The following is an 18,179-nucleotide window of genomic DNA, read 5'->3' as shown; positions in this document are numbered from 1 at the left end:
TTTTAAATTGTATCATTTTTTAAAATGTTATGAGCCGCTTTGTATCTCAATCACAGAGATAAAAGCAGGAAATAATAATAATAGTAACAGCAACAGTATTAACAGTATGTAACAAAATTTGAAAAATCTGTTCCTAGTTTGAAAGTATTATTTCCTGTTTAATTGTGTGGTAGTTACTTTGGAAGTAGTTGTTAGACCCCAGAAACTTGCGTTTTTGTGGCTGCCACAATCTAGGTTGAATTGGTTGAGGCTTGATGAGATATTAATTGTAAAAGTATAGCAAAATGTGCTATAGCAGGATGTTCCAGCAAAACAAAAACAATAAAAGTTTTTGTAGTTAAATAAACTTTCCCCCCATGTTCTTCTTCTTCTTCTTCTTTTAATGAAAGAACCAATGACATTTACAACTCAGGAGCAAAAAAAAGTCTTGTCAAAGGATTTAATGGCCGGAATCACTGGGTTGCCGTGAGTTTTCTGGGCTGTATGCCCAGATTCCAGAAGAATTTTCTCCCTACGTTTTGCCCACCTAAACTGGGCTCTACAGGCCAATGGATACTCCACCACAGACATCAGAAGAGCTGCAAGACCAAGAACAAGTCACAAGAGTAAAGACAAAGATCCACCTAGAGGAAAATGTTCTTGCCATACATCAAGGGAACCACTGACCACATAGGGAAGCTGATGAAGGAACACAACATACAAACGATCTACAGACCCACGAAGAAAATACAACAAATGCTACGTTCAGCTAAGGACAAGAGGGAATCTCTCACCTCTGCAGGAGTCTACTGTATACCATGCAGCTGTGGTCAAGTCTACATAGGGACCACTAAATGCAGCATATCCCAAGCACAAATCAAGGAACACGAAAGGCACTGCAGACAACATCAACCAGAGAAGTCAGCCATAGCAGAGCACCTGATGAACCAACCTGGACACAGCATATTATTTGAGAGCACAGAAATGCTGGACCACCCTAACAACCACCATGTCAGACTACACAGAGAAGCCATTGAAATCCACAAGCCTGCGGGCAATTTCAACAGAAAGGAGGAAACCATGAATAAAATCTGGCTACCAGGATTAAAAACCTCTAACATCCGGACAGTAAATAAAGAGCAACACTCAGAAAACAGGGGGATTACAGACAAGAATATATCAGGGCCAGCTAACACCTCCCAACAAAGGATCCCCCAGGCAGGAAGCAGCCAGGCTTTGAAGCTGCAAGGCCATTCAATGCCAAACAAGGTGGCAAAATGAAACATTCACACTTGCCTCAAACAGACAAGAATTATTTCTCCCACTCTGGACCTTCCAGGGATATATAAACCTCCCTTGCCTAGTTTCCAACAGACTTCTCAACCCCTGAATATGCCTGCCATAGATGCAGGCAAAATGTCAGGAGAGAATGTTTCTGGAACATGGTCATACTGCCTGGAAAACTCACAACAACTCACTTGCCTAGTTTGCAACAGATTTCTCAACCACTGAGGATGTGTGCCATAGATACAGGTGAAATGTCGGGAGAGAATGCTTCTGGAACATGATCAGACAGCCTGGAAAACTCAAAACAACTCACTTGCCTAGTTTGCAACAGCGGGTAAATAAAGAAGAACTCCATTGATGGCTAGGAAATGACTAACGGATTGGTTATGTGGAACTCTGGAAACGAAACGCTGATTATAAGAATGACTTTTATATGATGTTTTTATATGATGTTTATACAATGTCTTAGGTACCAGTGCTGATGTTTTATTGTGATAATCGTTTTAATTACATTTTGTATATCGTTCTTTTATATTTTTGTATACTATGTATTATTATGTATAGGCATCGAATTCTGCCTTTTTTGTAAGCCGCCCTGAGTCCCCCTCCGGGGGTTGAGAAGGGCGGGGTAAAAGCACCAGTAATAAATAAATAAAATAAATGTCAGGAGAGAATGCTTCTGAAACATAGCCATACAGCCTGGAAAACTCAGAACTACTCACTTGCCTAGTTTCCAACAGACCTCTCAACCTCTGAGGATGCTTGTCACAGATGCAGACAAAATGTCAGGAAAGAATGTTTCTGGAACATAGCCATACAGCCCAGAAAACTCACAATCACTTGCCTAGTTTCCAACAGACCTCTCAACCTCTGAGGATGTGTGCCATAGATGCAGGTGAAATGTCAGGAGAGAATGCTTCTGGAACATAGCCATACAGCCTGGAAAACTCACAACAACTCACTTGCCTAGTTTGCAACAGACCTCTCAACCTGTGAGGATGTGTGCCACAGATGCAGGCGAAACGTCAGGAGAGAATGCTTCTGGAACATGGCCATTCAGCAATCCCCCCAAGAAAGTGTTACATAGAAAGAAAAACATCTCCTCTAGCCAATTCAGTGAGTCTATGGCTGCAACTAGAATGAATGCAATGGATGCAGGCAAAATGTCAGGAGAGAATGCTTCTGGAACATAGCCATACAGCCTGGGAAACTTACAACAACTCATTTGCCTAGTTTCCAACAGACCACCCAACCTCTGAGAATGCTTGCCACAGATGCAGGCGAAATGTCAGGAGAGAATGCTTCTGGAACATGGCCATTCAGCAATCCCCTCCCCCACCCAAAAAAAAAAAAGTGTTACATAGAAAGAACATCTCCTCTAGCCAATTCAGTAAGTGTATGACTGCAACTAGAATGAATGCAATGTTGAGCCCTCTTTAAACTGCCCTGGAATAAGGGCGTTTGAGTTTTGCAAGCCGCTCGATCCTTGCAGCAAAGGACGCCGAACTCTCAGAGCCGTGGCGTTGGCAGCAGGGAGGGAGACGGAGCGGGAGCCGAAGGGGGTGAGGCTCCTTCCGCGCATCCGGGTTGGGCTCCTCCTCCGCGGCTATGCCGGTCCCTCCCCGCCGCCTCATCCTCCGCCTCTTTCGCAGCCGCTTCCTGGTCACCTGAGAAGCAGGAAGGAAAAAGCCCCAGCAACTGCGGTTGGGAGAGGGAGTCGCTGCCTGGGAAAATGGCTTCGCTGTTCAAGAAGAAAACGGTGGATGGTGAGTGCGGGGAATGGGCTTCTCTGCTGGTGGTGGTCGTCCTTCGGTGTTTCCATCCCCAGGAGGAGCCATCCTCACCATCATACTTCAGCTCTCAGGGTTGGCTTATGCCTTAAGGAGCAGCAAGGCTTCACTCCTTCCCCGAAGTAGCCTTGCTGCTCCTTAAGGCATAAGCCAACCCTGAGAGCTCAAAGAGGATCTGCACTACATAATTAACCCAGTTTGATACCCCTCCACCAGCTTTGGAACCCTGGGGGTTGTCGCTTTGCAAAGGTCCATTTGAGTGGTTGTTTGTGCCACTGAAACCCAGAGAGAGAGAATGGTAATAAGCATGACTCATGAGTGTATGTATCATCATCATCATGTATTGGCACACCAGGAAGCATTTCAGGCAACTGATTCACTTTCCCAAAAGGACTCTATGTGTTGTTTATTTTATGTACTGCCCTTTTATACTGCTGCACACTGTTTATGCTGTATAAATAAATAATAATAATAATTTATTTATTTACAATATTTATATGCCGCCCTTCTCACCCCAAAAGGAACTCAGAGCAACTTACAAGATATATATACATACAATATACAATACATTATATACAATATATTATATTGGATATATACAATTATACAATGTATTATATTATTAGCATAGTACAATATCAGTATTATATATTACTATATTGTACTATACCATTATATTGTAATATTATTAATAATATTACATGTAATATAAAATATATAATTATAATTATAATATTGTATTACTATTAGTAGTATTATATTGTATTACATTATAATATTATAAATATTATATGTATATACAATATATTATATTATTAGCATAGTACAATGTCAATATTATATATTACTATAGTGTACTATATCATTATATTGTAATATTATTCATAATATTACATGTAATATAAAATATATAATTATAATTATTCAATGAAGCTTTTCAGGCTACTGATTCGTTTTCCAAAAAGTACCCTATGTGCTGTTTATTTTATGTAGTGCCTTTTTATGCTGTATATATTATTATTATTATTATTAATTATTATTATTATTATTATTTATTTATTTACGACATTTATATGCTGCCCTTCTCACTCCAAAGGGGACTCAGAGCAGCTTGCAAGATATATACATACAATATATTATATTATTAGCATAGTACAATAGCAGTATTATATATTACTATATTGTACTATACCATTATATTGTAATATTATTAGTAATATTACATGTAATTCAAAATATATAAGTATAATTATAATATTGTATTATTAGTAGTAGTAGTAGTAGTATTATATTGTATTACATTATAGTATTATAAATATTATATGTATATACAATATATTATATTATTAGCATAGTACAGTCAGTATTATATATTACTATATTGTACTATATTGTAATATTATTCATAATATTACATGTAATATAAAATATATAATTATAATTATACAAGGAAACTTTTCTGGCTACTGATTCACTTTCCCAAAAGGATCCTATGTGCTGTTTATTTTATTTATTGCCTTTTTATCCTGCTGCACACTGTTTATGCTGTATAAATTATTATTATTATTATTATTATTATTATTATTATTATTATGTACTACATTTGTATCCCACCCTTCTCACTCCGAAGGGGACTCAGAGTGGCTTACAAGATATATATACATAAAATATATTATATTATTAGCATAGTACAATATCAGTATTGTATATTACTATATTGTACTATACAATTATATTGTAATATTATTATAAATATTATATGTATATACAGTATATATTATTAGCATAGTAGAATATCAGTATTATATATTACTATATTGTACTTTACCATTGTATTGTAATATTATGAGTAATATTACATCTATCTATATATATAATAAAGAAGAGTGTTTGTATGCGAAGGGCAGAAGTGCGGAGGGCGGAAGTGTGGAGGGCGGACGTGTTTGTGGCAGCTTTCTGATTGGCTAGCCTGAAAGTTCCAAGATTCTGATTGGCTGCCGCTGTGGAGCTATTTGCATATGGTCTCTGATTGGCCAGCTTCAATAGGAGCCCCTGGTGGAGAAGAGGGTTCATGGCAGAAACGGGGCATGACAGAAGGAAATTTGCATATGGTCTCTGATTGGCCAGCCTCAAATCCAACATTCCGAGATGAGAAAGAGAGGAAAGGAAAGGCCAGAGGGGGCTGGGTCAGAACACTCCCAATACAGACCGAAATAGGCACACAGAGCCCCCATCACCCACTCGACATCCTACTGCAGTTTGGAGGAGGATGAACCATGGATGATGGGACTTGCAGTACCACCACTCACATTCTGAGACCACTGTTAACCTTATCCAATGACTGATCAGGACCAAACTTCGCACAGAGACCTCTCATGACCCACTTTACGTCCTGGTGTGGTTTGGCCGGGGATGGACCGTGGGTTATGGGACTTGCAGTACCATTGCTCATTCTTCAGACCACTGCAACCCTCATCCAATTACCAAAAAATACCAAACTTGGCACACTGAGTCTCCATGACGCACTCTACATTCAGGTGCAGTTTGAAGGAGGATGCACTATGGACGATGGGACTTGCAATACCTGCACTCCCTTCCTAAGACCATTATAACTGCCAACAATGATGGATCAGGACCACAATTTACACAGAGAGCCCGCATAATCCACTCTACATCCTGGTGCGGTTTCGAAGAATTTGAAAATGGATGATGGGACTTGCAGTCACTTCACTCACTTCCTGAGACCACTGAGATCCTTGCCAATGACTGATCAAGACCAAACTTGGCACACAGAGTCCCCATGACCCACTCTACATCCTGGTGCACTTTTGAGGAGGACAGACCATGGATGATGGGACTTGAAGTACCACCACTCCCTTCCCAAGACAGCTGCAACCCTCATCTAATATCTGATCAAGATCAAACTTGGCACACAGAGCCCCCATGACCCACTCTGCATCCTGCTGCAGTTTGAAGGAGGATCGACTTTGGATGATGGGACTTACAGTACCATCACTCACATTCTGAGACCGCTGTTAACCTCATCCAATGTCTGATCAGGACCAAACTTGCCACATAGACCTCTCATGACCCACTTTACCTCCTGGGGATTGGCTGGGGATAGACCATGGATTATGGGACTTGCAGTACTTTTGCGCAATTCCTGAGACCACTGCAACGCTCATCCAATTACCGATAAAGACCAAACTTGGCACACTGAGTCTCCATGATGCACTCTACATCCAGGTGCAGTTTGAAGGAGGGTGCACCATGGACGATGGGACTTGCAATACCTGCACTCCCTTCCTAAGACCATTACAACTGCCAACAATGATGGATCAGGACCACAATTTACACAGAGACCCATCATGACCCACTCTACATCCTGGTGCGGTTTGGAAGAATTTGACAATGGATGATGGGACTTACAGTACCTTCACTCACTTACTGACACCACTGCCACCCTCATCTAATGACTGATAAAGACCAAACTTGGCACACAGAGCCCCCATCACCCACTCTATATCCTGCTGCTGTTTGTAGGAGGATGGCCCATGGATGATGGGACTTCAGGTACCTTCACTCACTTCCTGAAAATAATGCAGCCGTTATCCAAAGACCAATAAAGTCCAAACTTGGCATACAGAACCGCCATTACCCACTTTCTCTAATAACCCGGGCAACGCCGGGTCCCCAAGCTAGTATAATATAAAATATATAATTATAATTAAAATATTGTATTATTATTAGTATTATATTGTATTACATTATAATATTATAATATTATATGTATATACAATATATTATATTATTATATTCGTAGAGCATTTCCTATATACAATGGACTAGCAGCCATATAGGGGTTTGGTGGATGTCAGATCATTGCAGTTTCTGGTTACTTGGGAGTTGCTATTAAAAATTAGGCCTCATACTGTCCCCCCTACACCGTAAACTTTGTATTGACTCGACATCCATACAACCACTCTGGTCACAAAACCAAGCTACATTATCTTGTGAACGATTGTTAGCTTTTATAAATTAATGTGAATGTTTAGTAAAAGTAAAGGTTTCCCCTTGATATTAAGTTTAGTTGTGTCCGACTCTAGGGGGATAGTGCTCATCTCCATTTCTAGGCCGAAGAGCTGGTGTTGTCCATAGACACCTCCAAGGTCATGTGGCTGACATGACTGCATGGAGCACTGTTACATTCCTGTCAAAGCGGTACCTATTGATATTCTCACATTTGCATGTTTTCAAATACTAGGTTGGCAGAAGCTGGGGCTAACAGCGGGAACACACCCCACTCCTCAGATTCAAACCTCTGACCTTTTGGTCAGCAAGGTCAGCGCTTTAACCCGCTTTCAGATTTTAAATCATTGTATTTTTTATTTGATTATTATTGGTTTAATTTATTGATGTTAGGATTTAATTTTGTTTTAATAGAAGGGGTTTTTTTTGGGGGGGGGGTTATAATGTTGGTACAAGGCCCCCAGTGGCACAGTGGTTTAAACTGCTGAGCTGCTGAACTTGCTGACCGAAAGGTCACATGTTCAAATCCAGGGAGCGGAGTGAGCTCCCGCTGTTAGCCCCAGCTTATGCCAACCTAGCAGTTCGAAACATGCAAATGTGAGTAGATCCCGCTCCAGCGGGAAGGTAAGCGCATTCCATGCAGTCATGCCAGCCACGTGATCTAGAAGGTGTCTACGGACAATGCTGGCTCTTTGGCTTAGAAATGGAGATGAGCACCACCCCCAGACGTCTGGACATAACATCAGGGAAAAACCTTTACTTTAATGGTGGTACTTGTTTGCTTTATGGAAGCATTGAATGTTTGTTGTTGTATGTTGGAATCCCCCCTGAGTCCCTCTGGGGAGATAGGGTGGAATACAAATAAAGTTTTATTATTATTATTATATTCGTATTGGAAGACAGCAGTTAAAAGCAAATAAAGACAAAGTTAATCTAGTATAGTTTTTACTGTATTACAAGAACCACTTTCTGAATGGAGTCTTAGTTTATTTAATTTTGAGAGTTCTGGTTGTTTAATTTCCGGTGAATTAATGTGATATTGATTTTAATGTTGATGCATTGCGTTTTATGTGTTGTATGGCACCATGGTATGCTATTTTGTAAGATGCCCTGAGTCCCTATGGGAGATGATGGCGGGGTATAAGTAAAATTTATTCTTATGATTTTACTGACACATAGTATGCCACAGCAAACAATATCTATATGCTGGATTTCGTATCACAAAATCACGAGTCTAACACTTCCCTAGCTTCTAGGGCTGTGTGATGTATTTTCGAATGATGTGTGCAGATCCAAGTAAGGTGGCCTTTTGCAGTTGTCAGATTGTGATATTATTGTTATTATTATTATTATTATTATTATTATTATTATTTGGGAGTGTACTGTATTACTCACAGAGAGAAGCACTTCAGAATAGTAGTAGCAGTAGTAGTAGTAGTAGTAGTAGTAATAATAATAATAATAATAATAATAATAATCTTTATTTATATCTCATCCCCTCTCTCTGAAGGGACTCGGGGTGGCTTATAACAATAAACAGATACAGAAAATAATATAAACAATAAACAATTATCATTTAATACAATTAAAATAACACACTAGTATAAACATTAATAAATAGCAGTTTAAAAAGCTATTTTCCCTCTCAAAACAATATAAATATAAACATTTAAACCAGCCAGTTCCTGTTATCAAGATATCCAGCATTATTATTAGCATTCTAATGCTCATTCAAATCCTGTCCGATAATTAGGTAATACTCTAACCATTATCAAAATCTTGCTTAATTAGCCAAGTTTAATATCAAGTTACTGATTAATTTATATATGTGTGTGTATGTGTCTGTGTGTCATTTATTTTATAAACCGTTTTATATTGAATTACTTTTATATTATAGAATACATGTTGTATGAGAATGGCCTGTGGTCTAAGCACAGAGTACTAGAACCTACCTATCTATCTATGGATACATTTGGGTTGTTAAAAAGGACGCAATTGGTACATGCCTGAAAGTAAACATCCTTGAATACAGTAGGATGTATTTTCATGTGGACATGCATGGGATTGCAAGGCTTATGGAGAAGGATGCTTTCAGTTACTGATTATTTTTTTAAAAAAAATCTTTATGTTGTTAATTTTATGTACTGCTTTTATATCATATAATACATTTTGTATTGGAATGATCTATGATTAGAACATTCAACAACAACTATAATCAGCCAATTTCCATTTATTTTAATCATTTTTATCATTTGAGATGTTTTAATGCTGAGTATTTGATTAGTATAACCTGTTTCTATGTGATTGTTTGTATCTTGTTTTTTTTATTTTTTAAATATATATTTTATTTAAATTTTGCATATTCAGGGTGAGGCAGCATAACTTCCTTTTTTCAAAACTTAATAAAACCCATTGTATGAATCAGAAATTTTTTATTTTTTTATAATTTAGATGCATACCTAAAGTTTTGTTTTACGTAGTTTTGAAGATCAAATTAGGTAGGTGAGGTCCCCCATTCTCCATACACTGAGTAAACCGATTTCTGGTGTTTGTCATGACTCTTGCCAGCATAGCAGGCATTATGTTGGCAATTTCTTCCTGGATGTTGGTTTTCAAATCTTGTAGGGTCCTTGGACGGTTCATATAAACACGGGATTTCAAAAAAACCCCGTAGAAAAAATCACAAGGGGCCAAATCTGGAGAGCGGGCCGGCCACTCCAAATCCACTCGAAAAGTAGGCCTCAATGGCAAAAGCACACTCCTCACTGTTCCAATGCATGATGGCGACTGAACTATGTCAGGATAAAACTATACTCCCGCCTCTCGAACGAGACCACTAGCGCTCCACTACGTCTTCAACCGACTGAATGGCGCACATTTTAAAAATGGAAATTATGCTGCCTCACCCTGTATAAAAAACATAAAACGAAAGCAAAGGTGAAAAGAAAACATGTGGACAATAAGAGGGAGAATAAAAAAAGCTATGGGGGAAAAAAGAAATTTGGGGGTATAGCCTTTAACTTGTTTTTTTCATTTTGATGTCAATTTTTTATACAATAAGTTAACTGTTATGTTTATTATATTGTGTTGTTGTTTTTGTTGTTATTATTTGCCTTTGTTCTGGCCACTGAATGTTTGCCTTTTTGTGTTGTAAACCACCTTGGGTCCCCTCGGAGAGAGAGGGTGGTCTATAAATAATAATAATAATAATAATAATAATTATTATTATTATTATTACATAGACTATGAGTACCCTAGCTACCTACCTATTTACAAATGTGAGCTGTGTGTGCATGCCTGAAAGTAAATATCCTTGAATATAGTGAGATTCACTTTCATGCTCAGCTCATGGAGAAGGATGCTTTTAGTTACTCAGAGATATGGTAGACTTCTTACCAGCTCCTTTTTTCATTTCTGAGAAATGATTAGAAATATTTTAAATGATTTTAACAACAAGCAGTGTACCAAAGGAAAGCACCAAGAGGCATTAATTCATTAACACATGGATTGTTTCTTCCACATCTAGAAATGCCAGATCACATTAGTGCTGGCACAGACTGGGAAAGCTGGTTCCTACATGGAACAAAAGCTCTTCCTGTTCCCTTTGAAATGATGCCTTTTCAATTGTATAATTGCATATTAATAGATACAAAGACTATTTCTCCATTGTTTCCTAAATATTATTACGTGATGGCTGTACACACATACTTTCACCTACTATATGTTGAGTATCCCATATCCAAAATGCTTAAGGCCAGAAATGTTTTGGATTTTTTTTCAGAGTTTGGAATATTTGTATATACATACAAATATTGGAGATGGGACCCAAGTCTAAATACAACATTCAATGGGTGTTTCATTGTATATGTTTGTAAAGGCATTGAATGTTTGCCTATGTATGTAAATGCTGTAATCTGCTCTGAGTCCCCTAAGGGAGAAGGGTGGAATATAAATAAGGTGCATTATTGTTGTTGTTGTTGTTGTTGTTGTTGTTGTTCCATATACACCTTCAACATATAGCCTGGACATAATGCTAAACATAATATGTTAGGTAAATTTGAGCATGAAACAAAGTATGTGGACATTGAATCACCATAAAACTTAAGGTGTCATGATCTCGTTAACCCACCCATGAAGACAATTTTGGAGCATTTTTTAAAAAAAATTTAATACCTAGAATAGATTTCTAAAACAGCAACAGTCACAGGAAGAAGAAAAATAGAAATGTATGTGTTCTACTTGAGAGAATTATTTTGTTATTTCATGTCAGAAGAATGCTGTGAATTAAAATGAGTGTCTCGGTATTTGGGGGGGGGGGGGTCAGTGGTGCCAGAGCTGAAGCAAAGAACACATTAGGTGACAATAAGAATGTGAATTTAAATCTTCTAGATTGTGAAAATTGTGTAATTTTAAATTTAACATTGCTGTGTTTATTGAAAGATCTGGGTCATTACCCAGTCCTACAGACTGTTTTGTATTGTATTATGTATTTATTTATTTTATTTATATGATGCCTTTCTTGCAGGGCGGGACCCAAGGTCACTTCCAAAAATAGTATTTTTTCAATAGGTTGCAGTAAAAAAATTAAACTAACTTTCTTGAAATATTTTAAAATCAATATACTTCATATTCTCGAGTATAAGCCGAGCTTTTAAGGCTGAAAAAGCCCCCCCCCCCCCCTTGGCTTATACTCGCGTCAAAGTTATTTATTATTTTACTCTATTATTATAATTATTATTACATTTATTGTTTTACTCAATTACTCTTATTACATTTATTATTTTACTCTATTATTATAGTAAGAAAGTAAAATAAGAAAGTAAGCACATTTACATTGGAGAAGGTTAGAATAATGGTTTAATTAGAGTTGGACAGTCTTGTCTTAAATTACAGTTTTATGTAAATATTCAAAGAAACATTTAGCCTGCTGGTGCCTCAGTTAATGTAATTTTATTGGTATCTATTTTTATTTTGAAATTTACCAGGAGCTGCTGCATTTTCCACCCGTGACTTATACTCGGGTCAATACATTTCCCCAGTTTTTTGTGATAAAATTAGGTGCCTCGACTTATATTTGGGTTGGCTTATGCTTGAGTATATATGGTAATTAAATTGGTTGCAAGGCCCTTGCCCCCACATACCATTTAACATTAAAAAAATACTTTTATTTTGAAAATCAAAATCCAGCCTCTTGTGATTTGGATTTTCCAGGCTTAAAAAAAAAACATTTTTGGTAGGCAATACAGCCTGTTAAGAATCTCAGTCATAGAATCATAACATTGGAAGAGACTCCATGGGCCATCTAGTCCAACCCAGTGCCATGAGGGAAAAGCACAATCAAAGCACTTCTGACAGATGGAAAATCTAGCCTCTGTTTAAAAGCCTCCAAAGAGGGACCCTCCACTGTAGTCAGAACATAGGCCCTCGGAATTTTTGGGCCCCTTTTTATACCTATACCATCCTAGGGCTAACTGAAGTTATCCAGTTATCATCTATGTGAAAAAAATAGGTTGTCATATTCATCACAAATAAAAAAAATTCATTTCACTTTGAAATTATACACAGACACACAATATACACCTGATGCAAAATTTGTGTGTGTGTGTGAGAGAGAGAGAATTATTCAATATACTCCTGATACTTTCCAAGAATAATGGCTCTTAGAGTAGTTCACAGTAATTGATCTATATACACAGCTACAAGCAGATTATGTCACTCTCACACTGGGAAATTCAATATACTAGGAGCCCTTTCAGTCTACACCATTATAGTGGTATGGATTAACCCATGGATTAATGAGATTTATAGTTTGATGAGGCACTAGAATTCTCTAGCTGAGATTTCTAAATCCCAAACTGCAAACTCCAGAATACCTTTGAGCAGAAATTCAAATGGAATCATAGCACTACAGTGGTGTAAGTATAGAAGGGAACAAAAAGCTCAGGTTTGTCTCCTCATTTTGTTTCTTTCTCTCCTCTTCTGACTGATGACAAAGAATAAAGGGAGGAAAAACATATATTCTTCCACTTCTCCCAGTTGTACATTTTGCTCCCACACTCCTATTAGCAGATGGTATTGATCCCACAAATGTGTATTACCTTTTCTTGCCATTCATTTGCATGTGTTTTGAAGGCGGCTCTGGAGTCATTGAATAGTTTGAGTGTTATGGGTGCATGTACACCACGGTGGAATTAACAACAACAATAACAACTCTATTTTGATACCCCACCTCCATCTCCCTGAAGGGACTCTGGGCAGCTTACAAAGGGACACACTCAGCAAATACAGATTAAAAACAAGCACAGAAATACAGGCAGCAACTAAAAATAATAATACATCATAATCAGACAAACATCATAAACCAATATTGTGGCTCAACGACAAACAGTGTGTTTGGGCACATGATTCCTAAATGTGATTATTCCTATGCAACGCCTAGGGCAAGTGCGGCAAACCGAGGGCAAATGTAAGAGCATTAAAATAATTATAAAGAGTACTACTGACAACAAATAAAACCCATCAGAAAGGCCAAATAGAAGAGCTGTGTCAGTAGAAAGAAGGAATTGTATTCCTTAGGAGATATGTTTATTCTGTTTGTACTTTGGGACCTTGATTCATCTTTCAACCATCCTCATGCTGTGTTAACTTGGAATTCAAGCAGGATCTGAATTCCATGGCTGGGTAGGTATGTAGTTGTTGTATACTTTCAAGTCATTTCCAATTTATGGCAATCCTAAAGCAGGGTTTTCTGAGTGAGATCTGGTCAGAGCACCCCCTCTGATCATCTTCTGAGGCTAAGATAATGCGACTTGCCTACGGTTACCCTGTGGGCTTCCATAAATGAATGGGGATTTGAAATCCCCAGTATGGTATTCAAATTACCATACTACAATTGAATAGTCTAGAACTTGTGAAATTGAACAGGGCTTATGTTCCTCTCGGATATTAAATTGTTTTGGTGAAGTTGACTTTAATAAACAACCTGATCTGTCTCAATGGCTTTTTAATTCACAATTTTCAGTGGTCGTTTATACATATTTTAGTATTGAAGTGTTTATGGACCCAACAAACAAATATACATACTTTGACATGAGTAGATAGGTGGATAGATGGATGGACAGACAACTAGATTGATAGATCCCACCTTTATCCCTGCACCAGAGCCCAAGGTGATACAACAATTTTTTACCCATAAGCTGGGTAAGGAGACCAAGGTTCGAATTTTTATTCAGCGATGGAAAACTACTGGTCAAGTGACAGTCACATTCTCTAAGAGAAAGGCAAATGCCTTCTAAACATATCTTCCCACCCCGCCCCATGATAGGTTTGCCTTAGGTTGCCATAAGTTGAAAAGGCACACAATGATAACAAATAAGGCAAGATTTAGTGAATATATATTTTGAAATTTTATAGCCAAACTGACTTTTTTTAGTCATTCCTTTGGATCATTTGCTGAATCATTTGTTGTTGTAAAGGACATTTCCTCTGTCCCGGGATAGCAATGAGAAGCATTACTAGCTTTGGGAATAACAGATTAAAGGGTGTGTTTTTTACATATGAATTTACTGAGATCATTATTACAGTCCTTGGCTTTGCATTCTGTTGTACTACTTACATTTTGCCACTTTTAGCATATAGTAAAATGGCTCACATATAAGTGTAGAAACAATTCCATTAACAATTCCAAGTCCCAATTCTTGTGAGTATTTGTGACGAGGGAAGGATCCAACACTGCCATTCTTGCCCCCTCTCTTTGACTGATGTTGGATCCTTTATTCCTTGCATACCCAGGCAGCAGGGAGCTGGGCTGCAAAGGAGATTGCAAACAGGGCTCTGGCAGCAGCCTCCTCAGGAGCTGGCAAGGAAGGAGAGGTTCAACACTGGGCAAAGGGAGAGGGTGGGAAGGGAGGCATTGTATTCTTCCTTCCTTGCCTGAGATTGAGGAGGCTGATGCTGCCAGAGTCCCGTTTGCACACCCAGTCAACATGAGGGGAGGAAGGGGTGACTGTGTTTAAAGAAGGGGACCACAAATGGAGCTTTGACAGAACAGTCTCCTCAAGACCAGGCAAGGAAGGAAAGAGCCAATCCCTTGGCCCAGTATTGAACTTTTTTTTTCTTACCTGCTCTTAAGGAGGCTGCTCTGCCAGAGCTCTAGAATTATAGAATAATAGAGTTGGAAGAGACCACATGGGCCATCTAGTCCACCCCCCTGCCATACAGGAAAAGCACTATCAAAATACCCCTGACAGATAGCTATCCAGCCTCTGTTTAAAAGCTTCCAAGGAAGGAGCTTCCATCACACTCCAATGCAGAGAGTTCCACTGTTTGCAATCTCCTCCTTGCAACCCATCTGCCTGCCACCTGGGCCTGCAAGGAAGTAAGGATATTGAGCAAAGGGATGGGGCAAGAATGGCAGTGTTGGATCCTTCCTTCCTTTTCCTAGGTTTGAAGCTGCTACTGCCAAAGCCTCATTTGCAGGCCCAGGTGAAGGGGAGCTGTGTTGCAAAGTAGAAGTATGTGATCAGGCTTTCTACACTATAGAAAATGTGACTGGCTCAAAGTGACCTATAACTTTCTTAACTCATTGGCAGCGTCACAGATCTCCCACATCCTACTTCAATCCTGTAATTGCTACACTAATATTTTGGTTCTATTAAATTTATTTACAGCATTTATATTCTGCCCTTCTCATCCCAAAGGGGACTCAGGGCAGATCACAGAACATATACTCAGCAAACATTCAATGCAATTAGACAGACAGAGCAGGCAACAGATAAGAGATATTTTTCCAACTTTGGTGTCATGGAAGTTGTGCTCGATTCTGGCCACAGGGGGGTGCTGTCGCTCCATCCTCTATTATGAAGAGTCCTTGGTCACAGACTTTCCTCCATTCTTTTCATAGCCAGCATTTCCTGGCACTTCCTTTTTATGGTGCCATGAAATACCTCACAGCTCACTGTTGTTTTCTAACTGCTTAGGTGGACAGTGAGATGGACTGAAGGTCGGGTGCTCACCCTTCAAACTGCCAGCCTTTTGATTGATGTGATCCTATTGGTGTTGGTGATTAACCAGCTGTGCTGAAGCCCAGCCCTAACACAGTACCATTTAAACATGGTATTATTTGTCTGCTTGAACCATTTAAAAGTAATTGTCCAATAGAGAAACTGTTGGGTACCAGTTTATTCAAAAATTTATAGTGATTTTTCAAAATTCTTTGAAGAAGTTTGGAGAGTTGCATGATGAAAAATCCTGCTTTTGTTTCAGGTGGGAATAGTTGCAGGGCCCATTCTGGGGATATCTCTCAAATGGAGGACTTTTGGATCCATGGGGATCCCTGTTCTGATCTCTGTCATGACCAGAACTTGTGTGCTCCAAGGTAACTATCTCAGGCAGCCTTAGATAGTGGTTGAAATTTCTTCTGGCGGTCTGCAAACCTTTGAATCAAACATACTAATACTTCAGATAACTCAAACTACTTCATCCAATGAACTGATATTCTTCTATTTTCTACATTTTCCTTTTGAAAGTTTAAAATTTCCTAGCAAATAGGTTTCCTATTTGGACAGTCAGTTGGAAGGGCAGATATGTTCCTAAAGCTATGTTCAAACCTGTAGAAAGGAAAACATTGGACCTTAGGATTTAACATTCTTGCAGGAGAGGCTTCTCTCTCTGCTATCAGTTTTTTTCTATTGACATTCTTACTTCAAGTCATAAGCCAAATTAAGTAGACTTCTATATTTCTTTTTATCTCTACCAAAATGTATTCAAGTTAATTATTCTGAAATTCTTTTGAAAATAACAACTACCATGTCAGACTACACAAAGAAGCCATTGAAAACCACAAGCATGTGGACACTTTCAACAGAAAGTAGGAAACCATGAACAAATGATGGCTACCAGTATTAAAAAAAAACTCTAAAATCAGGACAGTAAATAAAGAGTAACATTCAAAAACAGGAGAATTCCAGACAAGAAACAATCAGGACCAACTAATCACCTCCCAACAAAGGATCCCAGTAATTACAGGCCCATTAGTTTAATAGATATTGTTGCCAAAATTTATGCTAGGTTCCTACTGAGCAGAACTGAAAGCTGGGTAAACGAAAAAGGTATCCTTGCGGAAGAACAAGCAGGGTTTAGACAAAACAGATCTACCATTGATAACTGTTTTATCCTGAATCATTTGATTGCCAAATACACCTGTAAGGGAAGACACTTGTATGCTGCCTTTATTGACTTCTCTGCAGCATTTGATACTGTTAACAGAGAAGCATTATGGAATAAGTTGTGCAATCTCAAAATTGAACCTAGGCTGCTGCTACTGATAAAAGCCTTATACACAAACACCTGCTTGAGAGTATGGTTTGGGGTAAATGGAGCTATGACAAGAAGGATCAACACATACAAAGGGGTAAGACAAGGGTGTATTTTAGCACCAATATTATTTAATCTTTGTATCAATGACCTACCTGGAGTAATGAAAGACCCTGTAACTCATATGCCTAAAGTCCTAAACACATATTGTAATACTCTGCTGTATGCTGATGATATGATATTACTATCACACTCGCAAGTTGGACTTAGTAGGTTGTTAAGAAGACTCAGTTCCTATTGCCAGAATAACTCTCTAATCATCAACAAGACAAAATCAAAAATAAAGGTATTTGGAAAAAGGCAGCAGAGACACAGATGGCAATTGGATGGTGAGGTAATAGAACAAGTAAACACCTTCCCTTACCTTGGAGTAACTTTCTCTGAGACTGGTTCTTGGACTTCTCATCACCAAAGGAGTGTCCTCAGGGCAAAGGCTAGCCTGAATCTAATACTTAAGCTAAAAACACATAGCTACCCAGGTACCCTAATCCCAATAATTAAAGTGTATAAAGCTAAGGTTACACCTATGCTTTTATATGCAGCAGAAGTATGGGGTTTAAGTTCCATCTCAGTAATAGAACAAGCACAATCCCAGCACTTGAGAAGTATACTGGGAGTAGATAAAAGGACCTCTGCTGCTGCAGTGAGAGCAGAACTGGAAATCTACACAATCAATGCACAGTCTAAACTTAGAGCATACAATTACTGGTGTAAAATCAA

The 18,179-nt window shown here is 38.4% G+C and overlaps 1 protein-coding gene across 1 annotated transcript in view; it reads left to right on the top strand.

Moving 5' to 3' along the window:
* Window positions 1-2,869: 2,869 nt before the first annotated feature.
* The window catches only part of CHMP2B (charged multivesicular body protein 2B), a 29,758-nt gene continuing 14,448 nt past the window's right edge, over window positions 2,870-18,179 (top strand). The window contains exon 1 of the mRNA XM_060770546.2: window positions 2,870-3,032. Within this exon, the coding sequence (XP_060626529.1) occupies window positions 2,999-3,032 (34 nt within the window). The 5' untranslated portion in view covers window positions 2,870-2,998. The remainder of the gene's footprint in view (window positions 3,033-18,179) is intronic.

This window comes from Anolis sagrei, chromosome 3 (genome assembly GCF_037176765.1).
Source record: "Anolis sagrei isolate rAnoSag1 chromosome 3, rAnoSag1.mat, whole genome shotgun sequence".
In the NCBI taxonomy this organism is placed as follows: Eukaryota; Metazoa; Chordata; class Lepidosauria; order Squamata; family Dactyloidae; genus Anolis; species Anolis sagrei.
This window is presented reverse-complemented; position numbering and strand designations above follow the sequence as displayed.